Source organism: Engraulis encrasicolus, chromosome 19, assembly GCF_034702125.1.
Source record: "Engraulis encrasicolus isolate BLACKSEA-1 chromosome 19, IST_EnEncr_1.0, whole genome shotgun sequence".
NCBI classification, from domain to species: Eukaryota; Metazoa; Chordata; class Actinopteri; order Clupeiformes; family Engraulidae; genus Engraulis; species Engraulis encrasicolus.
Window position 1 is genome coordinate 17,197,506 of NC_085875.1, and position 25,789 is coordinate 17,223,294.

The 25,789-nt window shown below is 44.5% G+C and overlaps 1 protein-coding gene across 1 annotated transcript in view; it reads left to right on the forward strand.

Moving 5' to 3' along the window:
* tecpr2 (tectonin beta-propeller repeat containing 2) overlaps positions 1 to 25,146 on the forward strand; it is a 53,536-nt gene extending 28,390 nt beyond the window's left edge. The window contains exons 17-21 of the mRNA XM_063183722.1: positions 2,785 to 3,018; positions 17,604 to 17,752; positions 19,281 to 19,422; positions 20,451 to 20,600; positions 21,404 to 25,146. Of these exons, the coding sequence (XP_063039792.1) occupies positions 2,785 to 3,018; positions 17,604 to 17,752; positions 19,281 to 19,422; positions 20,451 to 20,600; positions 21,404 to 21,555 (827 nt within the window). The 3' untranslated portion in view covers positions 21,556 to 25,146. The remainder of the gene's footprint in view (positions 1 to 2,784; positions 3,019 to 17,603; positions 17,753 to 19,280; positions 19,423 to 20,450; positions 20,601 to 21,403) is intronic.
* Positions 25,147 to 25,789: the final 643 nt, after the last annotated feature.

Consider the following 25,789-nt stretch of genomic DNA (forward strand, 5'->3'; position numbering starts at 1 on the left):
TACTAAACATGCTCATGTCACACTTAATTTTAAGGTCCCTGCTCCTTGTCAGAATGCAACAGGTTATGTGCCTGTATGCACTGTACCACTTGCTCTGGGTTAGGTAAATACTGTTTCTGTACAGTTTATGTGCATACAGTAACATTACAAGCTGATGCATGTAGATACACTAAACAATGGAGTGAAACAAGGTGTTACCACACACTCTTTGGCACACCCTCATATTTTCTGCTATTGTCATTCCCTCCTGAAGTGACGCACCTTTTTTTAACCAAAGGCTCTCCCACCCTGCACTGTTTGGTGTCTTGGGAGTAGTACAGTTGTCAGTTAGCAAGTCTGCTGTGAACGTGGACATTACTGGTTTTATTTATTTGTAAGTGACTCTGACTCATGTGTTTGGCCCATGGATTATACAGCTTATGTAGTTTCTTTTTCGCAGAAGTGCAACCTGTTTCGCCTGTGGGATTGCTTTCTGTTTCCTCAGACAAAAAGTGATTACGTTGACCTGACCTGACCTGACCCTCATGCCAGTTATGTGTGGATTTCTTTTTTTTCCTTTTTGGTTGGCCCTGCCCAGCTATAAAGGTAGCCTGTTATGGGGTGAAATTGAGCAACTAGGTGACATTTAGCAAGAATGATTGTGTAATCTATGAGGGTTATTTCACGTTAAATCAGACACTTTTTGTGACTTACAAGGACTGTTAAAATCAAGGCTGAATGTATAGTGTGTCCTACTCTCGTATGTAAACCTTTCCTAGTCTCTTTCTCCCCTAATATTGGTGTCAGATTCACACAAATGCAGTTCTGGGGTGCTACCTTGCTACTAAAAAGGCACACCAAGTATGATTGAAATCTGTGTTGGTCGGGTCCCAAAGTGTCTGATTTCACGTGAAATGACCCATGAATAGATAGGCCAAGGGTCAGACTTTTGTTTTAGCTGAAGCCAACATCATAAGGGGACTTTCACCATGTGTGTGTTTTGTTTTTACTCAATTGAAGTGAAATGCATCCTATTTGGACTGATGCAGCTGACTAGCGGTTTCACCGCTGTGAAGAGCCTCTGTGTTTTTTCTGCAGGGGCCTCGTTTAATAGAAAAAGAAAGAAAGGCTTCTATGAACCGTGAGGCACTCAAAGTGGAAGTCTTTTCAACTTTTGGAATTGGTTTCTGTTTTACAATGCCGTTGTAGCTGTGTAGCTATTGGCTTTCAGATGAATGGCTTCCAAATATCCATGGCAAAGCTGGAACGGAAACTCATAATAATGTGCACTGTTCTGCCTGCAAACTTTTGTTATGGTCATTGAAAAGAATGACTAGCATAGTTCTAGGCTATTATAAAATAACACACAGCCTTTTTTTAGTAAAATCTTACAATTTGGCCATCACCAACGCACACACACACACACACACACACACACACACACACACACACACACACACACACACACACACACACACACACACACACACACACACACACACACACACACACACAGAGGCCAGCATGGGTATGTTGTGCTGGCTCAGCGTAGTGTCTCAGGGGTGCCGGCATGAATCCTGGTTCAAGTCCAGCATGAGTCACCTCCCGATATGTACACACTGCCCCTCGCCTACTCATTTATACGCTTCCATTGTATCATGATATTTTATCCTATACATATCTCTGTACACTATGATATTACATTATACTGTATGTATATGGTGTTGTATATTAGCTATACGTTATAATTGTTGACATATTTCAAATGAAAATTTGAAAATGAATCAATTTTTGGTACAAATAAGTTGAGCTAAACGAATTGAATTGAAACATGGCCTTCTTTTCACAACTTTGTCATTTAGAGATGCACATGTTTATGCTCATGGCAAGAGCTAACGCTAGCTTGTGCTCTGTGGAGGTGTGTATATTACGCATGCGTCTGTGTGAGAGATAACATAAATCTTTACAGTGTTGTCACTCCAGTGGGATTATGGCCTCGGCAGTGGCTCAAATGATAAGGGCACTGACTGCTATGGCGGCGACCCAGGTTCGATTCCGGCCCGTGGTCATTTCCCATTACATTACATTTCATTACACTACACTTAGCTGACACTTTTATCCAAAGCGACTTACAGTAATTTTAAGTACAGGGACAGGGTATTGGTTACAGTGCCTGGAACAGTGTGGGGTTAGGTGCCTTGGTCAAGGAAAGCAGCCATGGAGTGAGGAAGGGAATGGAAGGGTGGGATTTCCAGATCCTCCCACATCTCACTCTTCCACTCTCTTCCTGTCACCATCTCACACTGTCCTGTCAAATAAAGCAGTGGTTCTCAACCTTTTTAATACACGCCCCCTGGACCTCATCATAAATCTCCCACCGCCACCTTGACCACATCACAAGCCTGCGAACACCCCCTTTGGTATTATAATGTGAAATGGACTAATACCCCTCCAATGGGAACTAGGCATGCCCCCTCTGAGTTGTGTCCTTAACAACGTCCCCCTACAGCTCCCCAACGTGTTTTTTAGTGCTGAGAAACACTAAAGTAAAGGCATAAAAGTCTCTAAGGGTGTTTGACTGTATGTGTGTGTTAAGATGTGTATGTCTTTTATTTTCTTATTTATTTTCTTTAGGTTTTGTATTATAGCTTTCTAACCTTTTTATTTATACTATTTATTGCTGATTGATGGAGACTGGGACTGCAAAGTTAATTGTTTTAACTGAAAGGTAAAGTTTTCTGAATCTGAATCTGAAATAAACATAACAGCGTGTGTCCATGTCTGTCTGTGTATGTGCGTGTGCAGGGAGCTTCCTGTGGCTGGGCCAGAGCCGCAAGGACCTGTTTTGCATCTGGGACGGCGACCCGCAGCTGCGGCCCTCCACGGTGCAGCTGCCGCCCGACACGGAGATGGTGCACCTGACGGCCTGCCGTGACGCGCTGTGGGGCCTGGACCAGCACGGCCGCGTCCACATCCGGCCCCTCAGCGTGTCCTGCCCCATCGGCATGCACTGGATGCTCCTGGACCTCAGCCAGCTCGGTGAGTGGAGCGATGGATTGATACACACATAATCAGTGCACTCACACACACGCACGCACGCGCACACACGCACACACACACACACACACACACACACACACACACACACACACACACACACACACACACACACACACACACACACACACACACAGCTTTCGCAGGACCCTGTTGGACCTCAGTCAGCTTGTTGAGTGAAGAAATGAACACATGCACACGTGCGCGCACACACACACAGTGGACTCTGCTGGATCACATGGAATTGCTCACCACATAAGGTACACATACAGTACACTCCCACACATTCAAGTCAAGTCATCTGTGTATAACATAACACCCACATGCATTCATAAACAAGGTTCAAAGGTTGTATGTAATGGGGGTTGCTGTGGCGTAGCATATCATAGCTGGCACACTTCCACTAGCAACTCACGTGACAGCACTGCTGGCATTGTGTATGCTTTCTTCGTTCCTCGCGCGGTTCTTGCCGGCCTTCAGTTCTTCTCCTTTTCTCAACAGTGACGCCCGCTGGTCTGGAGAGAATTGCATTTGTGGCGCAACTGGCGTTTATAAGTATGAATAGTCTGGCGCAAGTGATGACGTCATTAATGGTTCTCGTGCCAAACGCGCCAAAGTGCGCACGTGAAGTATGCAGAGCCCTTAAGACTCCCATCCAGCCACATATGGGCATGTCTGAGGCCCATGAGGACCCCGGTTCGAGTCCAGCCTGGGTCATGTCCCAACCCCTGCCCCATGTCCCTCTGTACCCTGTCCTCAATAGAGGCACAAAAAGGTAATTAAATAATATCATTTAAAAAGTTAACATTCCACACTGTCTATGAAGGGTATGGATTTTCCGATATCTACACTGAGCCAAATTATAATGCCAAATACTGTAACCAGCTTCCTGGTCAAATTAGAACGTATGCAGGGTTCCCACACGTCCTGGAAAACCTGGAAAACCTGGAAATTTAGAGATGTGTTTTCAAGTCCTTGAAAGTCCTGGAAATTCACCAAATGTCCTGGAAAAAAATATTTGTCCTGGATTTTTTTCCCTTCAACTTTTTCCCGATTTTGTTTGTGGTATAATTTTTACTCTTCTCCAAGTCTAGACATGACGATTCAATTCAATTCAATTTATATCCACCTATTGAATACATTATTGTCCACACACACACACACACAGTTTGGTCAGGTTGCCATCTTTGATTGCACTTATACACAGTAATATTCTTTGACTCGGTGTTGCCAAAAGTCGCTAGAAGTCGCTAGTTGGCTTGCTGAAAAGTCGCTAGCTGATATCATGGCGTTATATATCTCTCGAAAACCTGCTTACGGTCATAATAGGCCTACAAATAAGCAGTGCTAGCACTTCCTTACAAAAAATTGTACTGCTATCTTTTTTGGAGATCAGAGCTTTCAGTCTCACTAGCCACTTTGAAAGCTAGTTTGATCTTTGGTGTGACAAATCACAGTAGTCGCATCAATTGTTTGTATGCAAGAATATTCCAGAAAAAAAGAAACTGGCAACAAAACTGGCTTGCAGAAAGACAGAAACCACTGGCCACAATGGTTGGTGAGCAAAAAAGTCAAAGTCAAGTCTTGTGGAGAATGCATTTAAATCCAAGTACACTATTTTTTGCGATAAGAGAGAGACTATCAAGGTATTATTTTCTGAGATAATGTGACATTAATGTGAGTTTACATTGCACTTTCATTTAATTCCGAATAAACGTTTTGTGGATCAGAAAGCATTTCAATTGAACAGAGGCTGCACGTGCTGGGCTTGCGAAATTTGACATAGGGGTGTGGTCGCCAAGCTCCAGCAGATTCCTACTAGCGGGACGCTGGTGATCTTCAACCGCAACCTAGGTCAATACCTTTGGACAAAGAACATAGAATGGATAAGAATGCTTATTCGCAGGAAATTGCATTGGCCACGGTGTAGTACGGGGGCGTAGCCCGGGGACACCATGCGCAGTGGATGCAAGGCCATGATCGATAAAAATTGTGACACTGGAAACTCCACAATTTGAATTGCATTGTGGGTGCGAGGAGCTGCTGCTAGTTCCGGCCCGGTCAAAATAGGATGTCCTGTCGTCAATGTTCAGTTTGTGGTTAAATTACAGCTGTCATTCAGCCTTAATTACAGCTGACACAAATTCACTATGTCCTATGACCTGTTCCACACTCCAGCCCTGGCGGTAGTGGCTTTGCATTTTACCTTGCCGCCAGTACTAAGCAAATAATGTACATTGGATAAGAAGTATCACTCAATGGAAAATGCATTGGTTAGGTGTAGTCCGAGGACATTGCTTAAAGACACTGTGCTCATGGTCAGTGGTCATAATGGATAAAATCTGAACTCTGTAACTTCGCAAAATTGGTCAAGAGAGGAGATCCAGTTGTCAGTGTTAAATGTAATCCCTCCTATTACTAGTCTCCTTAGTACTAACTGCAGAAGAAGAAAGTGACTCCCCTTGCGGCCATGCCATACTATGCTCTTATGACGTCTTTGGACGTACCCTCTTCCCTAACACACTGTACTCATTCATTACAACTCATTTCAACCTTAAAGTCACATTGTCTCTAAAATGCATTGTGTGTCGCTGTGTATGTCCAAATTGTGGGTCCGACGGATGAAATATCCGTCCTGAATTATCCAAAAATAGTCTTGGAAATGTCCTGGAAATATCCTGGAAAATGATTTTTGAAAAAGAGTGGGAACCCTGGTATGATAATGTGTTATACAAATCCTATTGCTGTTATAGTGCAAGTGAAGATCACCACAAAATGAAAACCATTACTAAAAAACAAACATGTCCATTTTAAATAAGAGGTTAGGCAAGAACTGCTGTGGTGTACACACCATCCTCAGACTCAACTGTCAGCACGTGTCTTTTCCCTGTGCTGCTGGGACATCTGTAAAATAGCTTAGAAGTGTGTACACGGATGCGCACATATGCACTTGCGCGCGCGCGCGTGCACGCACACACACACACACACACACACACACACACACACACACACACACACACACCAGATAGGCAACACTGTCAGTCACACATCATCACATGCACATCGACATCCTAGACGCTCATTTGACGCCAGACCACCAGGATAGATGCTTAGCAGTCTACGGACGCACATGCGCGTACACACACGCACACACATCATGTGCAAACTGACATCCTAGATGCTCATTTGGCACCAGTGGATATGCGCAACAAACTGTCCTGCACTTTCCTTGCCTGATTATCATAGACTTGCTATCGCGATTCGTTTTGAGAAGGTGTTGCGTCACTAGGAGCAACACAGCCTGGCTAGCACTTTCCGTTCGCCTGTTGCTCTAACCCCAGGCCAAGCCGACAGTCCCCTGTGGCCAGACCAGCAGTCCTACACACACACACACACACACACACACACACACACACACACACACACACACACACACACACACACACACACACACACACACACACACACACGGCCTTGAAATTGAGTTATGCACTCCCTTGGGTTGGAAAAGCATGCATGTTTGTATACACAAGCAAATGCAGGCGTACGTATACACACACAGACACATACACCATTGCCATGGAGATACACATTCCCATGGCTTACAAAAGCATTCCTGTTTGTATTCACACGCGCAAACACACACACACACACACACACACACACACACACACACACACACACACACACACACACACACACACACACACACACACACACACACACACACGAAAACACACACGAAAACACACACACACGAAAACACACACACACACACACACGAAAACACACACACACACACACACACACACACACACACACACACACACACGAAAACACACACACACACGAAAACACACATACGGAAGTGCCATGGAGTGATCTATTCATTTAGCTTACAAAAAGCCTGTATGTGTCTATACACACACACACACACACACACGCATGTAAACTCACACGTACAAAGTGTATTGCGTCAGCAAGGAGAGGAAACACCAGACGCCCACTCAGACATATGGGTGCTAAAGTTAGCTCAGCAGGAGAGCAGAGGGGTCTGTTGTCTTGGGCCCAGAGAGAGGGAGCCCAAAATTATGTTTTCATTATTACATTGTAGAGATGCACCGGATCCAAGATCCGGTTCCGGATCCGGCAGGATAATAGGGTTTTTCACAGGATCCGGATCCGGTTCCAGGATCCAGGATCCAGGATCCGGTAGCCGAGGCTTTTCAGTCAAAATAGTTTGAGCCAACGTGATAAAAAGGGCCCACGTGTGCGAGTAGGCTATGTGTTTCAACCCTTTCGTAGGATCCGGTATCCGGTTCCGGATCCGGCAGGATCTTAAGCAGTGGATCCGGTATCCGGCAGGATCCTAAAAATCAGGATCCGGTGCATCTCTATTACATTGTATTGGATGGGGGGGCCTTTCACATGACTTTGTCCTGGGCCTGGCAAAAGCTGTCGAGGGCCCCGGGGAGGAGGGATGGGGTTGGAGGGTAGGTTGGGGGTGTGGGGAGATAGGGGAGTACGAGAGTATGGGAGTGTGTGTATCAATGAAACGTCCCAGAGAGACTGGGTGATTTTCCATCATCGTCTCTTTTGGTGCCAATACCGAGATGTCTATTGGCTGTTACAGTTTTTTTTAGTTATGTGCAAGGGTTTCTATGAAACACAAATGCCAACTAGTCTGTCCATCCATTGGTTAAAAAATATTAGTGTTTGCATGCGAGTTACCCAGATTTCTTGACTGTGTTTCAGTGTAGTGCATCATAGGTAAGCTTGTAATCGGAAGTTAACTTCTTTGTGGACGATTTGATTTTTAGAGCCAGTGTGTACATTTGTACAAAAAAATTGACAATAAAAATGACACAGTTTACTCTACACTTATTTATTTTATTTTAGGTAATCCTTACTGGGTTTTAAAAAAATATATTTTTATATATAATGCTAAAGAGACACTGTGTGAGATTTTTAGTTGTTCATTTCCAGAATTCATGCTGCCCATTCACTAATGTTACCTGTTTCATGAATACTTACCACCACCATCAAATTCTAAGTATTCTTTTTGACTGGAAAAATTGCACTTTTCATACATGAAAAGGGGGATCTTCTCCATGGTCTGCCATTTTGAATTTCCAGAAATAGCCATTTTTAGCTGCCAAAATGACACTACTTGGACCATACTAGAAAATATTTGTTTATTACTTAGTAAACTTTCATGTAAAGATCCAATTTGGCAATAGGCAGCCCAGTTTCAATGAGCAGCATAGTTGCAGTACCCTTTTTGACCATTTCCTGCACAGTGTACCTTTAAGGGCTTTTGCCTTTATTTTGATAGAGATAGTGAAGAGTATGACAGCAAATTAAGAATGAGGGAGATGTGGCAGGGCCGGGACTTCCATGGATGCGTGCCACAACAGCCAAAACACTACGCCACAACAGCCCTTCCTCTCACTTCTGTTTATTATCTAGGCATCATGCCCTCAAAAGGGTCAGTATCAGCAGAGAGAGTAGAGAGAGAGAGATTCCATTGGCCCATTGTTTCCAGGTTCTATTATTGCAAGGGGGGGGGGTTGAATCCCCCTTTAGGCAGACCTAGGCAGACCTAAGGACTGTTCTATTCAATGCTAGGAGTATTATGACACGCCCCTTTAGGCAGACCGGAACCTGGTCATGTTAGGTGCCCATAGCAACCTATTATATTGGCATATCTCTATATACTTAAAGAATCTCTGGTATCAGGGGTGTAAATCACAGCCTCCATGATGATGCGATACGGTATCGATTTTTTTTAAAGCATCGATTCGATTATTTTCGATACTTTTGAATCCCCCGTGAATCGATTCGATTCAATATTTTCCAATTACCTTTCTACTTCTATCATTTTCCAGTGTTGATGCCATTGGGCTGGGGGATTAGTCCTTTAGTCCAGCTGTATCGTACTGTGACTCCCATTTCCGGACCATTGTAGTTGACGAGATGGCAGGTTCGCATACCAGAGGGGGACGAACACCTCCATCACAGTGGTGCCGATGACCCTGGATGGGAGTGGGCTTTAAGGGGGAGAGTGTAACGGAGGCTAACTAGCAGAGTTAGTGTGGAACGTTAGTAAACCTCCCTCCCGAAAGCCTCATACAGTATCGATGCCTTTTGGCCGGGGGACTGGTCCTTTAGTCCAGCTGTATCGTACTGTGACTCCCATTTCCGGACCGTTGTAGTTTACGAGGTGGCAGGTTCGCAATCCCCTAGGGGGATGAACAGGTGCCGGAACACCTCCGTCACATTAAGAATGCCCCATGATACGATACGATTCAATGAAATCGTCGGCCATAGGATTGACCCCAAGTCAGTATGCTGCCCCTTAAGTCAACTCTATGCAGCCTTTCCAAGTTAAGGTCCAAAGCAGTCCATTTGTATAGGAGTGTCCATTTACCGGTAGGTACTTGCAGACAAAAAGGTCATCAGTGTAGACAAAACGCTTGACTTAAAGGTGCACCGTGCATTTGTGTGTACAAATGAGTGCGGCATCCCCCCCAGGTGTCAGGCCAGGAGGACTCTGTACATTCTTGAAAGAGCTGGCTGCTGGCTGGTTGAAATGTCATCGCTCTGTTTTGGTGTCGGGTAGACGATGCTGAGGTCAGGAACAGGAACGACACGACTGAACGGGGGCCACATTACTGTTAGGGAACATACCGCCCTACCTCCGCTCCCTTCATCCCCCTCTCTCCCCTCTCGATTGCCCCCAACAACAAGTCACATCAAGCCACCCTGCACCCACCGCACCTCTTCTCTCTCCCCTCTCCACTGCCCCCACTAGGTCATAACAAGGCACCACGCACCCCACCGCACCTCCTCTCTCCCCTCTTTGCTGTCCCCAACAGGGTTACAACAGGTCATATCAAGACACCAGGCACCAACACCGCACACCTCTCTCTCCCCTCTTCGCCGCCCCCAACAGGTCCCATCAAGACACCATGCACCCCCACTCCTCAATGCTCTTCAACAACTGCTCCCCCCTCTTCCCCCTCTCTCCACTGCCCTCAACAGGTGTACAGTATAAGAGGTTGGTCGCATCAAGACACCACGAACCTTCACCTGCAAATTGCTATTGACCTAACCTACCACACCCTCCTTTTTGCCAACCTTCAACTTCTCACCAGCCATACATATACTCACACACACATACGCATGCTCGCACGCACACAGGCACACACGCACGCACGCACACACACGCACACGCACACGCACACACACACACAAGCCTGTCTCAGTTGATGGACGTTCCACATGTTATCCATATCTCTTCTTATCTGACCTACTTCTGTCACTTGACCCCAACACGCACACACACAGACACACACACACACACACACACACACACACACACACACACACACACACACACACACACGCACACACACGCACATGGACACACACGCACATGGACACACAAAATGTTGAAGGTGTTGGTTGTCATGGAAAATCCTGCAGCAAGGAAGTGTTGGAAGGACGGTGTAAAGTTCGCAGTCCCAGACATGGAGTTGTCAGACATGGTCAAAACAGTCACATGGTGTGACATTTTTATTTTGATTCACAGGAACCAATTCAGCCAGGGGGTGGGGGGGTTGGCTCTTGACTTTCAAGCCAGCCATCAGCAGTGGGGGGGAGAGAGAGAGAGTAGCCCGAGTTCTCATATTTCCAAACTAGCTGTTGAGGGACGTGTTTATATTTTGGCAGAACCAGGTGGCTCTTGCATAAGGGCCTGTTTTATAATCGGGGGTTTTATAATATGGGGTTCGCAACCCCACGAGTTCAGAAAGTGTCAAGGCTCTCGTCTTCCTAAGTCTTCTGCCGATGGGCAAGGGAGACAGAGGGTTAAGACGAAGTGGATGAAAGAGAGGGAGAGGGAGGGGGAGTCATATGACGTCAAAGATGGAGGGAAGAAGTGAGGGGGGAGAGAAATATAGGGTGCTGTTGGGGATGAGGAGCAAATGTCAGAGAGAGAGAGAGAGAGAGAGAGATAGAGCAATCCATCAAAGTTTCACCCAGCATATGTTCTGGCAGTCATTTAGGGACACATAATGTCTAAAAATCAACATGTGTAACATTTAGTGTCTTTATTGCTTATAGGACAGTGGAGAGTATGACAATAACCGTGCGAGAGAGAGATGGGGCAAGGCTGGTGATGGACCCAGCACTCGAACCCGGGTCGCCATGGGCATGCAAGCCCATATGTGCAGGGCTTAGTGCACTGCACCACAGTGCCCTCTGTATATTGCCCGTAAAATTTTATGATGCCGTTTTTGTGTATTCCATGACGGATGGAAGATTGCAGTCTTGACGTTTCTTTCACATCCCCTTCCCTTGCATTTCAGTTTTGCTGACTCCTGCATGCTTCAGATGTTATGGTTATCACATCGTTATGGTGGTCTCTGGTGCAACAACAGTTTACCAGGGGGGTGTACTAAGGACATGGCTTACAGGAAGTGGTAAACCATTTAGTTAAGCAAATGAGGGATCCAGGCTCTTCTATAAGACACCACAAGGTTAACTTAACCTGGTTTACTACTGAACCAGCTTCTTAGTATACCCCGCAGATTGATCTCGTAAATAGGCGCCTTGTTTCAAGCTAGTGTATTCTGCGTGTTGTGCCCATACCCGACCCCATCCCTAACCCTAACCCGTCAATAAAGAAATGTTTTTGCACATTAAATGTTGTCATAAACAGCAAAACGGCCAAGGAGACTTGAGATATTGTGCCTAGACCAAAGCCACCCCTAACCGTCCCTAACCTGGCATACTGTATGGTGTTGTAGAACACACGGAAACCACAACATGCATCAGCACATGCACAAAGATGGTTAAAATCGTTGTGTGATGACGTATTCTCATAATACCATGTTTCCTAAGGCTATTACCATACAGGGTGTGCAAAATTATTAGGCAAACAAGTTTTCTGACCATATTTTCCAGCACCAACCTATATGAACATGAAAACCTATTAGATTTAAGCTTTCCAGGTCTTCCACATTTGTAAAATAAGAGAGAGTGTGATCAAAGGAGCCCAACACCCTATATCAGGTGTACATAATTATAAACCAACTTTGTTTTCCTCTGAGAAAATTCCCTCTCTTTATATACAAATGTGCATAACCTGAAATCCAATAGATTTTCATGTTTTTACAGACTGGTGTTGGAAAATATGCATAAATATATGCTGGTCAAAAAACTTGTTTGCCCAATAATTCTGCACACTGTGTAGTATTCCTACAGTTCCTATTTCTACAGTCAAATCAAGTGCACTTCAATGTTTAACTCCAGATGTGCTATTTAAACAAATACATACACAATATGCACATCTTGTGAGGATAGAGTGCTTTGAGTTTGCATTTTAAAACTTTCTTCACCAGAAGATTCAGTTTGTCTATCAGAATGTTTGATTTAATTTCGTAAAGGAAACCCTAAACATTGCGGTTGATGAATTGGTTAACTGAAGATTGATGAGACTGAAAGGACACCCTGGAACAGTATGTTGGCTGACGAGCCAACATACTCTATGTCTATGGCTGTGCCAGAAGGAACTTGTGACTGTGTGTCTGTGTCTGACTGGACTGGACTGGAGTTGAGTCGGACCTGTGTGTGTGTGTGTGTGTGTGTGTGTGTGTGTGTGTGTGTGTGTGTGTGTGTGTGTGTGTGTGTGTGTGTGTGTGTGTGTGTGTGTGTGTGTGTGTGTGTGTGTGTGTGTCTTTGTAAGTGTGTGAGTGTGTGTGTGTGTCTTTGCAAGTGTGTGTCTTTGTAAGTGTGTGTGCTTGTGTTCCTGCGAGTGTGTGTATGTATCAGTCCAGGGTCTACAAATAGAGAAGCATGTGATGTGGGGCAGCTGTGGTCATGTCCATGTTTGGGAGAGGGGTGTGTTCGTACGTATGTGTGTGTGTCTGTCTGACAGAGTGTGTAACCAGAGCCCTGGAGGGGGGCTAGCTGAGGCATGGCGGGCACATTTTTAGCCCCTCTGCCTTTACTACTGGACATATGATAGATAACTCTTCCTGTGTCACCAACACCCCTGTCTACGCACACAGGCCAGGCCACAGACCCCCAAACACTAGGCTAGAGTCGAATATTTATTTTCCTGAGATGCCAAGCTCTACCTATGGTGGTGTGAAAACTTGGATTGTTTTTTTTTTTTTTTGGGGGGGGGGGGGGGGCGTTTGGCTGCAAACAAAGACTATAAGTTAAACCGTTAAAGGGACGGTATGAGTGCGAAATGGAGTTTTATGAAGTTCAGGGGTGCGTTTTGCTTTCCCACACTGTCCCTCTGTGAAACTCTGAGGAAGGTTACCCTGTGCCAATCCAACTGACAATGAAAGTAGAATAATAAGTTGAACAGTTGAAAGGAGATTGCAAATGCAAATGTACGTTTAGAGGTAGGTATTGCCACCTACAGTAAGATGCCTACAGAACTAGCTAAGGCAAGGAAGGAGCTACTTTATCATCAAACATCCCCATGCCATGATCATTAACATTGTGGTTCTTGCATTGGTGGCACGTAGTACGCTTAATCTTGGTTACCTTATTGAAAACCTGTGATGCAACTTCACTGTGTGGTGTAGTGTGCTGTGTCACACTGACGTTGGGATTTTTAGTGTCATTCACTTAATCTCTGTCTTGTCTGTGTATGGCTAACAGATTCAACAAAGAACAAATGTGCTGGCACCCTTATTATATGACAAAAGTTATGGTTGACATGATACTTTACCATGGCTGATTTTCATTGCTAGGACGGTGTCCACAGGACAAGCTGAAGGAAGTACAGACAAGGAAGACACCACGTTACCTTGGCCTGGTCAATGCATGACTACCAGATTTAGAAGACAAAAGAGGGAACGCTCTGGCAGTGGAAATGCTATTGCTTTATTGATTTATTTGGCACAAGGTTGTCCATACACAATGTTGCCAGACGGCAAATGTTGAACCATCGCACCAAAACCTCAAAATTATCGCTTTTGGGTTTTTTTTGGGAGGAAATTACCGTACATGAACCAAATGGTTGTTTCAGAGAACTAAATGAACTGAAAGAAAACTCTAAAATGATCTTGCAGTACATGTGTTTTTGATTGTACAGAGGACAAAATGATGGTAGGCTACAAATACGATAATGACGTACATCTGGCAACACTGTCTACACAGGATCCAGCTAAAGCTCCTTATCCTGCACAGGCAAAGGAGCTGCTTTTCCAATGAGCAGAGTTTCCCCTGTTGTAGTCATGACTGGCTCTGTTTTGTAAGCACCGATCAGGAGGCCACAGTGGTGCCCAGTCCTGTTTGGAAGAAGGGAACATTGTCAACACAGAACATTGTCTGGGTGAAGCCAGAGCTCTGGCAGTTCTGGCGCAAGCTCCTATTCCTATGGCCATTCTTTGTTTGGTTAAAAGAGTGGCTAAAAGGGTGTAGCCTCTTACTGCAGATGGGGTCGCCGGCGGGCCTATTCACTATTTGCTGAAAATACTCATCTACATCATAGCAGCATTGCTATGACCCATAGCCTTGAAGGGACACTGTGTGAGATTTTTAGTTGTTTATTTCCAGAATTAATGCTGTCCATTCACTAATGTTACATTTTCCATGAATACTTACCACCACCATCAAATTCTAAGTATTCATTATGACTGGAAAAATTGCACTTTTCATACATGAAAAAGGGGATCTTCTCCATGGTCCGCCATTTTGAATTTTATAGCTGCAAAAATGACTCTACTTGGACCATACTAGAAAATATCTGTTTATTACTTAGTAAACTTTCATGTAGATATCAAATTTGGCAATAGGCAGCTCAGTTTCAATGAGCAGCATAGTTGCAGTATCTTTTTTGACCATTTCCTGCACAGTGTCCCTTTAAGTAACAGATTAAGACATAGTTAATATACGTGCAAAGAAGTAAAATTATGCAAGGCTAATGTGTTTAAATTTCAAACCTCCTCTGTATTTTAGTGTATGGTGTGCTTGCATTTTCCCTGTTTTTGTTGCTTGCCTACCTGCCTTGCTTGTTAGCCTCTGTGGATTATCTGCCTTCCTGCACCTCTGTCTGTGTTTATGGTTTATATATCCTTGCATTTGCCTCCTCTGTTTGTCTGTAAGATTGCCACACATGTGTCTCCTCTGTTTGCTTGTAACTTATCTTTTTTGACTTTTATCTTTTTAAAGATTGTTTTACACCTCAGTGGGACCTTCCTGGTAAAATAAAGGTCAAATAAAATATTGTTGCATGTTTGGTTGAAAAGAACCAGCACGGTATGTCCAGTTGTATCAGATATGCATGGAGACATAATGGCCTGTGGCCATCAGTCCTTATCACCTCTTTGTACACTTATTGACTGGTTGACAAGCCTTGTTTTGAAGGTCTTCTCACATAAGTAGACAGATATTACACCAACCTTCAGTTGTGTATTGGCAGGGGCAGGTTGAGATGTTGTGGGTTTGTGCCTGAAGGACCTGAGGCAGGGTCCAGTTTCGAGAAAACATCTGTGGTGTCACGACTCACGAGCCCTGGTGAAACCTCATCGTTTCCTCATATTCCACGTCATGTGCACTTTAGAGGTCTCGTGACTTTGCTGTCGTGTGGGAGTGGATGTGAAAGAGAGTGATAGAGTGCTAGAGAGTTTGTGTTTATGCCTTTGTAATGAAACATTCTATTTTTGTGACCAGGTAGAACCCCGGAACTGAATTTGAACAAATCTGGCACCAACACTAATGGAGAAACCGACTTGAGAGGCTGAATTAGGTGTGCGGTACAGGTACACCATGCATTCTTCCTCTAAATATATCCCCCTTAATATAAGTGCCAGATTTGTAGGAATCCAGTTCTGGGGTTCTACCTTGTCAATAAAAAGGCATACCGAGTTTCACTAGAATCCTTACCGGTTGGGACCGTGGCGGAGAGTATGTATATAGGTCATTAACTTTTGCAGTGGTGCAGCCACAGCTCATGCCACTATTATACGGATTGAATTATTATTGTCTTTCATACAAGAAAATATTCTGTACAGGTAATTAATATACCAACTTCAAACAATAGTGAGTGTAGCTGTGGTCTGCACCACAGTGACGTCTGCTTCTGAAAACGTGAATGAGCCATGTGCATTTTGGAGAGAACCACCGCATTCCTCCCACCAGAGAGAAATGACCCTGGGGAGCTGTCCTGGTGACCCTGGCCTACATGCTTTTTTTGGGCTCAGATCACTGGTGTGTGTGTGTTGTGTGTGTGTGTCTCCTCTTCTCGCTGATCTAGTTTCTCTGCGGCCTGGCCTCGTCTTGGTTTTCGCCAATACACTAAAAAGGAATGTGGTGTCGACTGAGACTGAGAGATTGTGTTCTTGCTTGCTCACATGCACGCACACACACGTGAGGGCTCAAGGTGCTGAGGATCACCATTTAGGTGTGTGTGTGTGTGTGTGTATGTGTGTGTGTGTGTGTGTGTGTGTGTGTGTGTGTGTGTGTGTGTGTGTGTGTGTGTGTGTGTGTGTGTGTGTGTGTGTGTGTGTGTGTGTGTGTGTGTGGTGTGTGTGTGGGGGGGGGGGTCATCGTTTGTCGTCATGGCCATGGCCTGGGGTGGTGACCTGTGTGTTCTGTCATATAGTATGGTGACAGCGTGGCCATCTTTAGGGCATTGGTGATGTGGGCATGCGTGCGTGTGGGTGCATTTTTCAAGCCTGACTTAATGTTTCAACATCAGAACCTTTTTTGGTTTTCCTTTTGAAAGGCCTTACTTAATGTTGCAACATACAGAAACTTTTTGGTTATACACTATAGGTGTGGCCTATTTCGAAACTGGGTATTCATCTTTTTTTGGTCTTGTCTGTTAAAGCCCCACCAAGCAAGGTCTCAAGTATTTGTCAACCATTTCTCCTGGAAAACGGTCTCCCCCTAGTTTCTAGCATGACTCTTGCCAGGCCCTTGTGTATTTTTGCTCAGCTTTGTGAACTCTCACAAGGGTCTGGAGGACCTTCGGTTTCGCCCTGCTCCTGAACCAAAATGCAGTAGAACCAATTAGGATGACAGAATTTTCAGAGATGTGATGTAGTCAAAGTTTAAACGTAATGGGGGAGGGAAATATTAGTGAAACGCGACAGTTGTTTCAGACAACAATGGCCGCTCGCACTGGCTCACTCATCGACATTGATTCTGTAATTTCCTCTGAAGTAGCACCTCATTAAAATGTCAGACAAGTGTTTCCCCAATCACATGCAAGGATTTTTTAATAAAAGCACGCCTTCGCAGACCTACGTACAGTATATGGCGTAGTTTCAGATGCCAGGTTACCGAGTTACCCTTGTCCTCCTTAAAACCACACTGAGCTATTGAGTGCCTATTAATGATTCTTTTAAGCATTACCTGACTTGTAAAGGTGATTAATTACATCAAGGTTGTTGCATAGTGTCTCTTTAAGACGGTGTATTGACATTTATTTGTTTGTTTGTTTGTTTGTGTGTGTGTGTGTGTGTGTGTGTGTGTGTGTGTGTGTGTGTGTGTGTGTGTGTGTGTGTGTGTGTGTGTGTGTGTGTGTGTGTCATCAGGTCATGCCAGGCTGGTGAGTTTGTCGTGTGGGAGCCAGCATGTGTGGGCGTGTGACAGCAGTGGCATGGTGTACTTCAGGGTGGGGACGCAGCCTCTCAACCCCAGCATGATGCTGCCTGCCTGGATCTGCATCGAGCCACCCACCCTGGTAAGTGGATGCACACATACACGCATATGCATACACACATTGCACACACGCGCACACACACACAGACACACACAGACCACAAACAAATACACATATGCACATACACACCTTTCCACAAACAAATACATACTGATAGAAATACAGACACCCACAAACACACACACACCACGCCATACCACAAAGAAGTGCACACACCATACCACAAATTCACACAGAAACACACACACACCACACAATACCACAAACAAATGCTCAACACACGCACACACACACACACACACCCCATACCACAAAAACAAACACATGCAAACACACACACACACACCAGTCTCAGATTCATAGCCTTTCACACTGCTGATGCAAATCATACTGTGTAGCGTACTTGGCAGGTTAAGGCAGGTTAGGACATCTTGTTGTCTCAGCCCTATGTCAACAGACAGAAAGACACAGAGGAACGTGCACAGACATATGCAGTCATATTACAGACAGAAACTAAACTTCATGGCCACACACACACACACACACACACACACACACACACACACACACACACACACACACACACACACACACACACACACACACACACACACACACACACTGTTTGCTATTATGCGACTTGCAAAGACATTACACCTACTCACCATGATCTTGCTTGTCAGAAGGGTACACGTAATGCCTGCCGTCTTAGGGCTTGTCCCTGTGTTATCTACAAAAACACACACAAACTCACAAATACACATTTCCCTCCTTCCCTCCCTCCCTTTTTTCTTTTTTTTTTAAACACACACACACACACACACACACACACACACACACACACACACGCACACACACACTCTCACACACACACTGTATGTATGACATTGGCACCTATCCACATGTCCACATGTCCACAGGCTTCTTTGGCGTCATGGCACTAAGCTGCTATCTGAGGGCCACAGCTACTGTAGCTAACACCTTACCTTCCCACACAGTGTAGCACAGACCAGTGGAGTTCATCTCAACACTCTGGGCCTCCCTCAGTGCCTGTGACATAAAGCAGACCCTAGGGTGGAAAAAACCCAAAACTATTACTGTAAATAATTAGTTACTGATTTTGACGAGGTTTATAGCATGGATAGTAGGATATTATTTTAAGACCAGAGATTAGAGAAAAAACATAATATAATATACAATAGTTACTTTTAGTTATAAAAATAATATAAAAAGTTACTTTTTTATACATAGACTAACAACTGCCTCATTACAACACAATATTCCCCTAATGATGACCAATCACACACACACACACACACTCATGGCTAAGTGGAAAATATGCATTATAAATAAAATATTTTTCTTTTACTTTTTCTTTTAATATTTTACGAAATAAGTATTTAGAACGGAAATTACTGACTTCAATAACAAAAATGGAGTAAAAGCAAAACACTCTGTTGAACATTACTGTAATGATTTTGTGTGTGTGTGCATGCGTGCATGCGTGCGTGCGTGCGTGTGCATGTGTGCATGTCTTCCCACGCTACAGCCAGTGGGGGTGCAGCTGGTGAGGGTCCACACCAACTCCAATGACCACATGCTCTGGACGCTGGACAGCCGTGCCAACGTGCACGTCAGGGTGGGCATCACCGACGAGATGCCAGTGGGCACTGACTGGGAACACATTCCAGGTACTGAGGATCACTGAGCAGGACAATCTCAGAGGAATATGAGTATGATGTCCCTTCAGCAGTCATCACTGAGGATATATTCACACACACACACACACACACACACACACACACACACACACACACACACACACACACACACACACACACACACACACACACACACACACACACACACAGAACGTATTCCAATCAACACTTAGACAATATGCTTTCACGTCTCTCACACACACACACACACACACATTGCTGGTACTACTACACTAAATATAGTTATACTTTTAGGTCACACACACACACACACAGCAAAGTCACGAGACCTCTAAAGTGCACACAACATGGAATATGAGGACACGATGCGGTTTCACCCGTGACCCCAGATGTTTTCTCGAAACTGGACCCTGATTCAGGTCCTTCAGCGCAAACACACAACATATCAGCAATGGTCCCAACCTGTCTCTGCCAACACACAACACCCAAACCCACACACAAGGCACAAGCCACATACACAAATGTAGCAAAATGAGCAAGTCGTTGACCTGATATTTCAAAGAAAATGAGGTCAGCTGACTGGATAAGAATAGCCATTGAAGAACAGATTTTCTCTTTTTTTCCCTTCTTTCCTTTTTTGTCGTGTATTCCAAGAACGGCTGAAATTGATGAGAGAAAAAAAGCTGGGATAATGAGACCCACATTGATTTGCCAACACAGTTCTGACCCAGTGTTCAATAATAATGGTATAGTAGTAGGTATAATTAGTGTTTAATAATAACCCTATTGTCAGTATAAAATATCTAAGAACATTTTATTTACCTGTAATAAATACAGGTTCATTGCAATAATCTTAGGTACAGCCAGAAGATTGCCCACAAAAACTTTTTTTCTTTCGTTTTTTCTTTCTTCAACATATAAGCAAATAGAAAAAGATTAAATGCACTGTTGTACAGTGAGTTTGTGTGTGTGTGTCTGTGTGTGCCGTGCGTACATGTGCGTGTTTGCATTGTGTGTGTCCATGCATGTGTGTGTAGGTCTGCTGGCCAGTCAGCTGACTGTGAGCATGAGGACGGTGTGGGCGCGGTGCCCTAACGGTGAGGTGGCCAGGCGCTACGGCATCACCGACAAGAACCCCGCTGGAGACTACTGGAAGAAGATCCCCGGCCTGGTCAACTGGCTCACAGGTGAGGCATGCGGCAACAGCGGCCAGTGGCCAGACACCTCTTGGATGCCTGCTTCACAGGCTTCGAAAAATATGCAGTGCAGATGAAAAGTGCATATGTGTGTGTGTGTGTGTGTGCGTGCGCGTGTGCGTGTGTGCGCGTGTGTGCGCGTGCGTTCGCGTGTGTGTGTTGTACTATTGTATAACTTTGTGCCTCCTATCAATGTGCCTTGAGCAGTAGCCCGGGGTGTCTCGGTATGTGTGTGTGTGTGCGCGTGCGCATGTGTGTCTGTGCGCGCGCGCGCGTGTATGTGATGATGCAAATGAACTGACTTCTCTCATCAGTGATCCCAGTAGATTAGCCGTGTGTGTGTGTATGTGTGTGTGTGTATGTGTGTGTGTGTGTGTGTGTGTGTGTGTGTGTGTGTGTGTGTGTGTGTGTGTGTGTGTGTGTGTGTGTGTGTGTGCACACATGTGCATACATACGTACGTGTGTGTGTGTGTGTGTGTGTGTATGTGTGTGTGTGTATGTGTGCACACATGTGCAAGCGTACATACGTACGTAAGTGTGTGTGTGTGTGTGTGTGTGTGTGTGTGTGTGTGTGTGTGTGTGTGCACGTGTGTTAGTTAGTGCTACTTTACTACTCCCGCTCTCTCGCTCTCCATCTCTCAACGATCAGTGACTCCCCTGGATGAACCGTGAGTTGTAACTTTAACAGTGTATGTTAATACTAATGTACTGACTCTCTCTTTTTCTTTCTCTCTCTCTCTCTCTCTCTCTCTCTCTCTCTCTCTCTCTCTCTCTCTCTCTCTCTCTCTGACCAGTGACTCCGCTGGATGAGCTGTGGGCGGTCACGTCGTCCGGTGGCCTGAGCCAGCGACTGACCAAGGCCCTGCAGCCCCACAGCCCAAAAGCACACCCCTCCACGGGCTCCGTCAGCACCGACGACCTGGAGGACGAGTGGGAGGTCATCTAAGGACAGCCACACAAACACACATACATACATGTACATACATACATGTGTAAACGCACCCCCCAAACTTCCCCCGTCATCCAGGGAGAACTTTTGTTTCGGCTTGTGGCTGATGTGTGGTGGGCAAGGGCCGGACCGCCTTTCAGATGAAGGATTTCAGTTTTAGTTGTTGTTTTACGTGATTGTGATGTTTTGTTTTGTTTTTACCTACATTTGGTGTTGCAATCATTTCTCTGTCAGTTTTTTTTTTATTTCTCTGAAGTTCAGAGGGTGATTTTAAGTATTACTGATTTTTTCTTTTTTTATGTATCGCCTTATCCTTTTGTTGTTCATGGTACCCCTGTTTGTTTTAACCCACCAGCCCTCAATGTTGTGTGCCCAATCAGACATTGTCTATGTTGGAGAGTTTTTTATTTTAATTTTAATTTTATAACTATTTGATTGGCTAGCAAGCACTTTACTCGTCTTCATCCTAACCTGTGTAAATAGTAGCGTGAAAACAAAGGGAAGGACCAGTCTTTGTGTTGCGATAAAGTGATCGCCTCAAGTTTGTATATGGACTGTGAGAAAAGAGAGGATGGATTGATGTTATTTAATGTGTACAGACATATGACCACTTACATGGTAATTGTGGCATTTTCCCCAAACTGGTCTTCATCTAACTGGTTTTAATCGTGGAATAATTTATTTCCTCTTCACTAGAAGATATTGTTTTAAAAAGGCGTATTAACTGACTCTGTGAGGTACTGTACCAAGTGTGAAATGTCATCACCATCACAAATAGAGAGATGCTAGATGAGTGGCCAATGATGGTGGATGGTGGATGGTGTTAAAATAATTTCAGTTGCCCATCGTGGTCTTCTGAGAAATGTCCCAAGTCGGCACCCGTAGTGTTTAGATATGTGTGCAGGCACAATCTGTGCTGCAGTGGTGCACACATCGTGACTTGCATTGTGATTGGACAGAAACAACATGTGGCACTGATACCGTGTCACACATGTATAATATGCAAATTAAGTGGGAAACCGAATCACTGAAAGGCCAAAGTAGCTGTGAAGGTAACCTGTTGGAAAACTGAAGTGTGTACATAGAAAAAGTATACTTACAGGACGATAGTACCTGTACTAGCATTATGCGACGAGTGTAAATGTAGTGCATACTACTAGTCATGTTAACTACTGTACATGAGAACTCAAAATGGCATTTCCCTGTCTTTGTATCTAACTCCAGACACACCAGGGAAGACCTGTAAAGCATTTTAATATGTGGCATTTTAAAAGATGGTTACCGTCTGACCTTCGACACGCATCTGTTTTTAACATGCTGAAAAGGGAAGAGACGTTAGCGGTCAGAGGTTATCTGATCTGTGTGTACTGTATACCGTTATGTGTGGTGTGAAGGATGATTGTTGTATCAAACGCTGGACAATTTGTCTTTTGTTTTGTTTTTAGATGATATGCACTGGCCTTGTAGCAAATGAATGACGTTATGTATGTATGTGAATTTAAAGGACTTCTCCATGGCAGGGTTGGGGTTTGGGGCTCATGGGAACGTCCCTCCCTCTTCATCTACTGTCTAGTCGGCTTTGACTCGTAAGAAAAACGCTGGGGGTCCTCTAGCCTGGCAAGCCAGACTTCTAACATGAAATGTATGGTCTGGGCTCGCACCATTGGCAGAGTCACCATCCCAGTGACTCGCCACACAGAGTCGAAACTAGATGTAGCGTTGTAAATTAGAGGACCGAGCCAGGTCAGCTACAGATTTTATCCCCTGTGGTGCGAGGCTAGATCAACCCTCCATGCAAAAAAGAACCTATTCTGCTGATAGGGGCTGGTCTTGTTTACTATGCTATGGGCCCCCCAGAGTCTTCTCTACTACACAGCCGACTGCTTTCTGCTGCTACTGTACGAAATAGCCCGTGATCAATGGACTGCATGATGATGGCACATTTGTGTAACTGTGACAAAAAAAAGAACCAGGCTGGGACGGCTTCATTTGAGCCAATCCCAGGCCTGTTTCGGCTTCTTGCTTTCACCATTTCCCCATGCTGATTAAGCCTGAAACTAGTGGCAAGCGGGTGATGCCGAGGGCAACTTTTTTGTGCAGTGTTGTTGCTGGGCGACAACATGATTGGATCTTCATTTTCTGATAGAGCGATTAACAAAACGTTTTTTGTGCATTTCTCATCCAAGTTCTCTTGATAAAAGTGAGTGACAGTCCAAGTGGAATCTTAACGATATCATTACCCAGAAACATTGCTGAAAGAGTTGCCCTGTGTAGCATTATCGTCAGGCACTGCTTTGGGGTTGGGGATCTCCTGAAAGCTTTGGGCCAGGGTGCGGGTGAAGTGTTTCATCGCAAGGGCCTCTTACTTTCAATGCCAATTGGCAACAGGTTTACGGGGGTGGTGGTGCCAAGGCAACAGTGTGTCGCGTTACACACTGGATTGTACATCTCATGTTAGGTCTCCTGAAGGAACTCGTTGCTTGGCAACTTGACCTCTCACTACCACAATGCATTCTCTCTACGAAGCTGCCAATCACACGTCTTAAGTGTTCATGAACGGAATTTGTCACCTGGCAACTTTTCAATCGTGCAATACAAACTTTTTTTGTCACCACTTTAGTAGTTTGTTTGAGACTAGATTGATTAGTGGATGGATGTGTCAACATAGGCTGTGACGAGAGTAGATTGTTTCAGGGCCCATCTCACATGTACAGTAGATACTCAATATCTCTGTTAAAAGAAAAAAATGGTTTCTATTTGCTTCCTGGTTTAAAGGGAAATGCTGATATACTCATTTGTAATTTCATTAAACATTTGATGGCCTGCTCTTCACAGTCAGAGACGGGCTGGGAGTGTTTTATAGAGACTGAGTGTCTCCATAGATCACAGCTGTTGGCAAGTCTTGCCAATGGCTTGTCAGTATTGATTTTTTCCCCTCCTTTACTTTTTTATCTGTTATTTCAAATCATGATGAACACTCAGGACCAAACTGACCTTTAACCTGAAACTGCTGTCTGCATTTTTGGTGGACAGATTTCCAATAAGATTGCTGGTCCTGATTGTGTCAGGGTGACCATTGTCAGCAATTTACAGGTTTTGAGATTAGGTTTGGCTTGGTAGGCTACAGATTTTTCTTTCTAACCGAACCTTGACTTCATTACTCAGTCTGGAATCTAGACCACCTAAAAAGATCTACGAATGACTGATGCTGTATTTGTGGCTTAACACATTTTCACATTTTTTTCTGTCTTGTTCTTTGGCAGTCTTGTTTCACTAAAATAAACCAGTGGCCCAGTTTTAGGAGACCCTCCACCCCCACCCTCAGACAACCCCCTGTCTGTTACATCACACGTATCAGACCTTCAACACGTATCAGGACCCCCCGCCCCCGCGTCAAAAACTAGCTTAACACAGTAACATTAATTATAACCAGTGTTCAGTGTGTGACATTCTATGGCTGGCACTATGTCAGATACTGCAGCTACCAGAACGAGTTATTACAAGACCGTTACGATAACTTCCTGCCTCCGCGTCTGTCCTTTATCCATGCTTCACAAACTCCACAAATAAAGATGTTTACAATAATGACTGAGTCTGTGTTTGACAGGGGGAACTACATGAAGTGATTTGCACAGCTTGGCTGGTGGTCCTTCAACATAGAGCCAAAAAATGGATCAAGGTTTTTTTGTCATATTGATGATTATGTAACTATTGCTGTTGCAGGACATATCTCCAAATCCATGTTGTCTTTTTCTTGACTGAGTGGAATCACGTGACAAAATGCAGGGTCTGTGTGTGCTTTCAAGGAACAGCACATGTATCTGAACACAGTGGGTTGCACAGGATATAAAGCGGAGAAAATTGATGGATCATTGCCAGTTTTTGATTGACACCCCCCAATCAGAGGAAATTTTTAGCATTTTAAATATTATGACAAAATATATATAGGCCTACATTACATCATCTTCCTATGATTGGATGTTGCATTGAGTGGATGTGCTTCTTCAGTGGGATTTGCAATGATGTTAGTGAAGAGACTCCAAAAGCAATCTGATGTTAAAACGTCTCACTCAAGAATACACAAGGCAATATGAATGTGGATGAAAAGGGGCATATGGCTACGCTATGACTTTTTCTTACTGGTAGGCCTACTTGACAAACATATAACTATTTTGCGCGCATAGGGGCATTCTGATAAAGTAGGGTGGTTCATCTTCTTTTGACCTCTCCA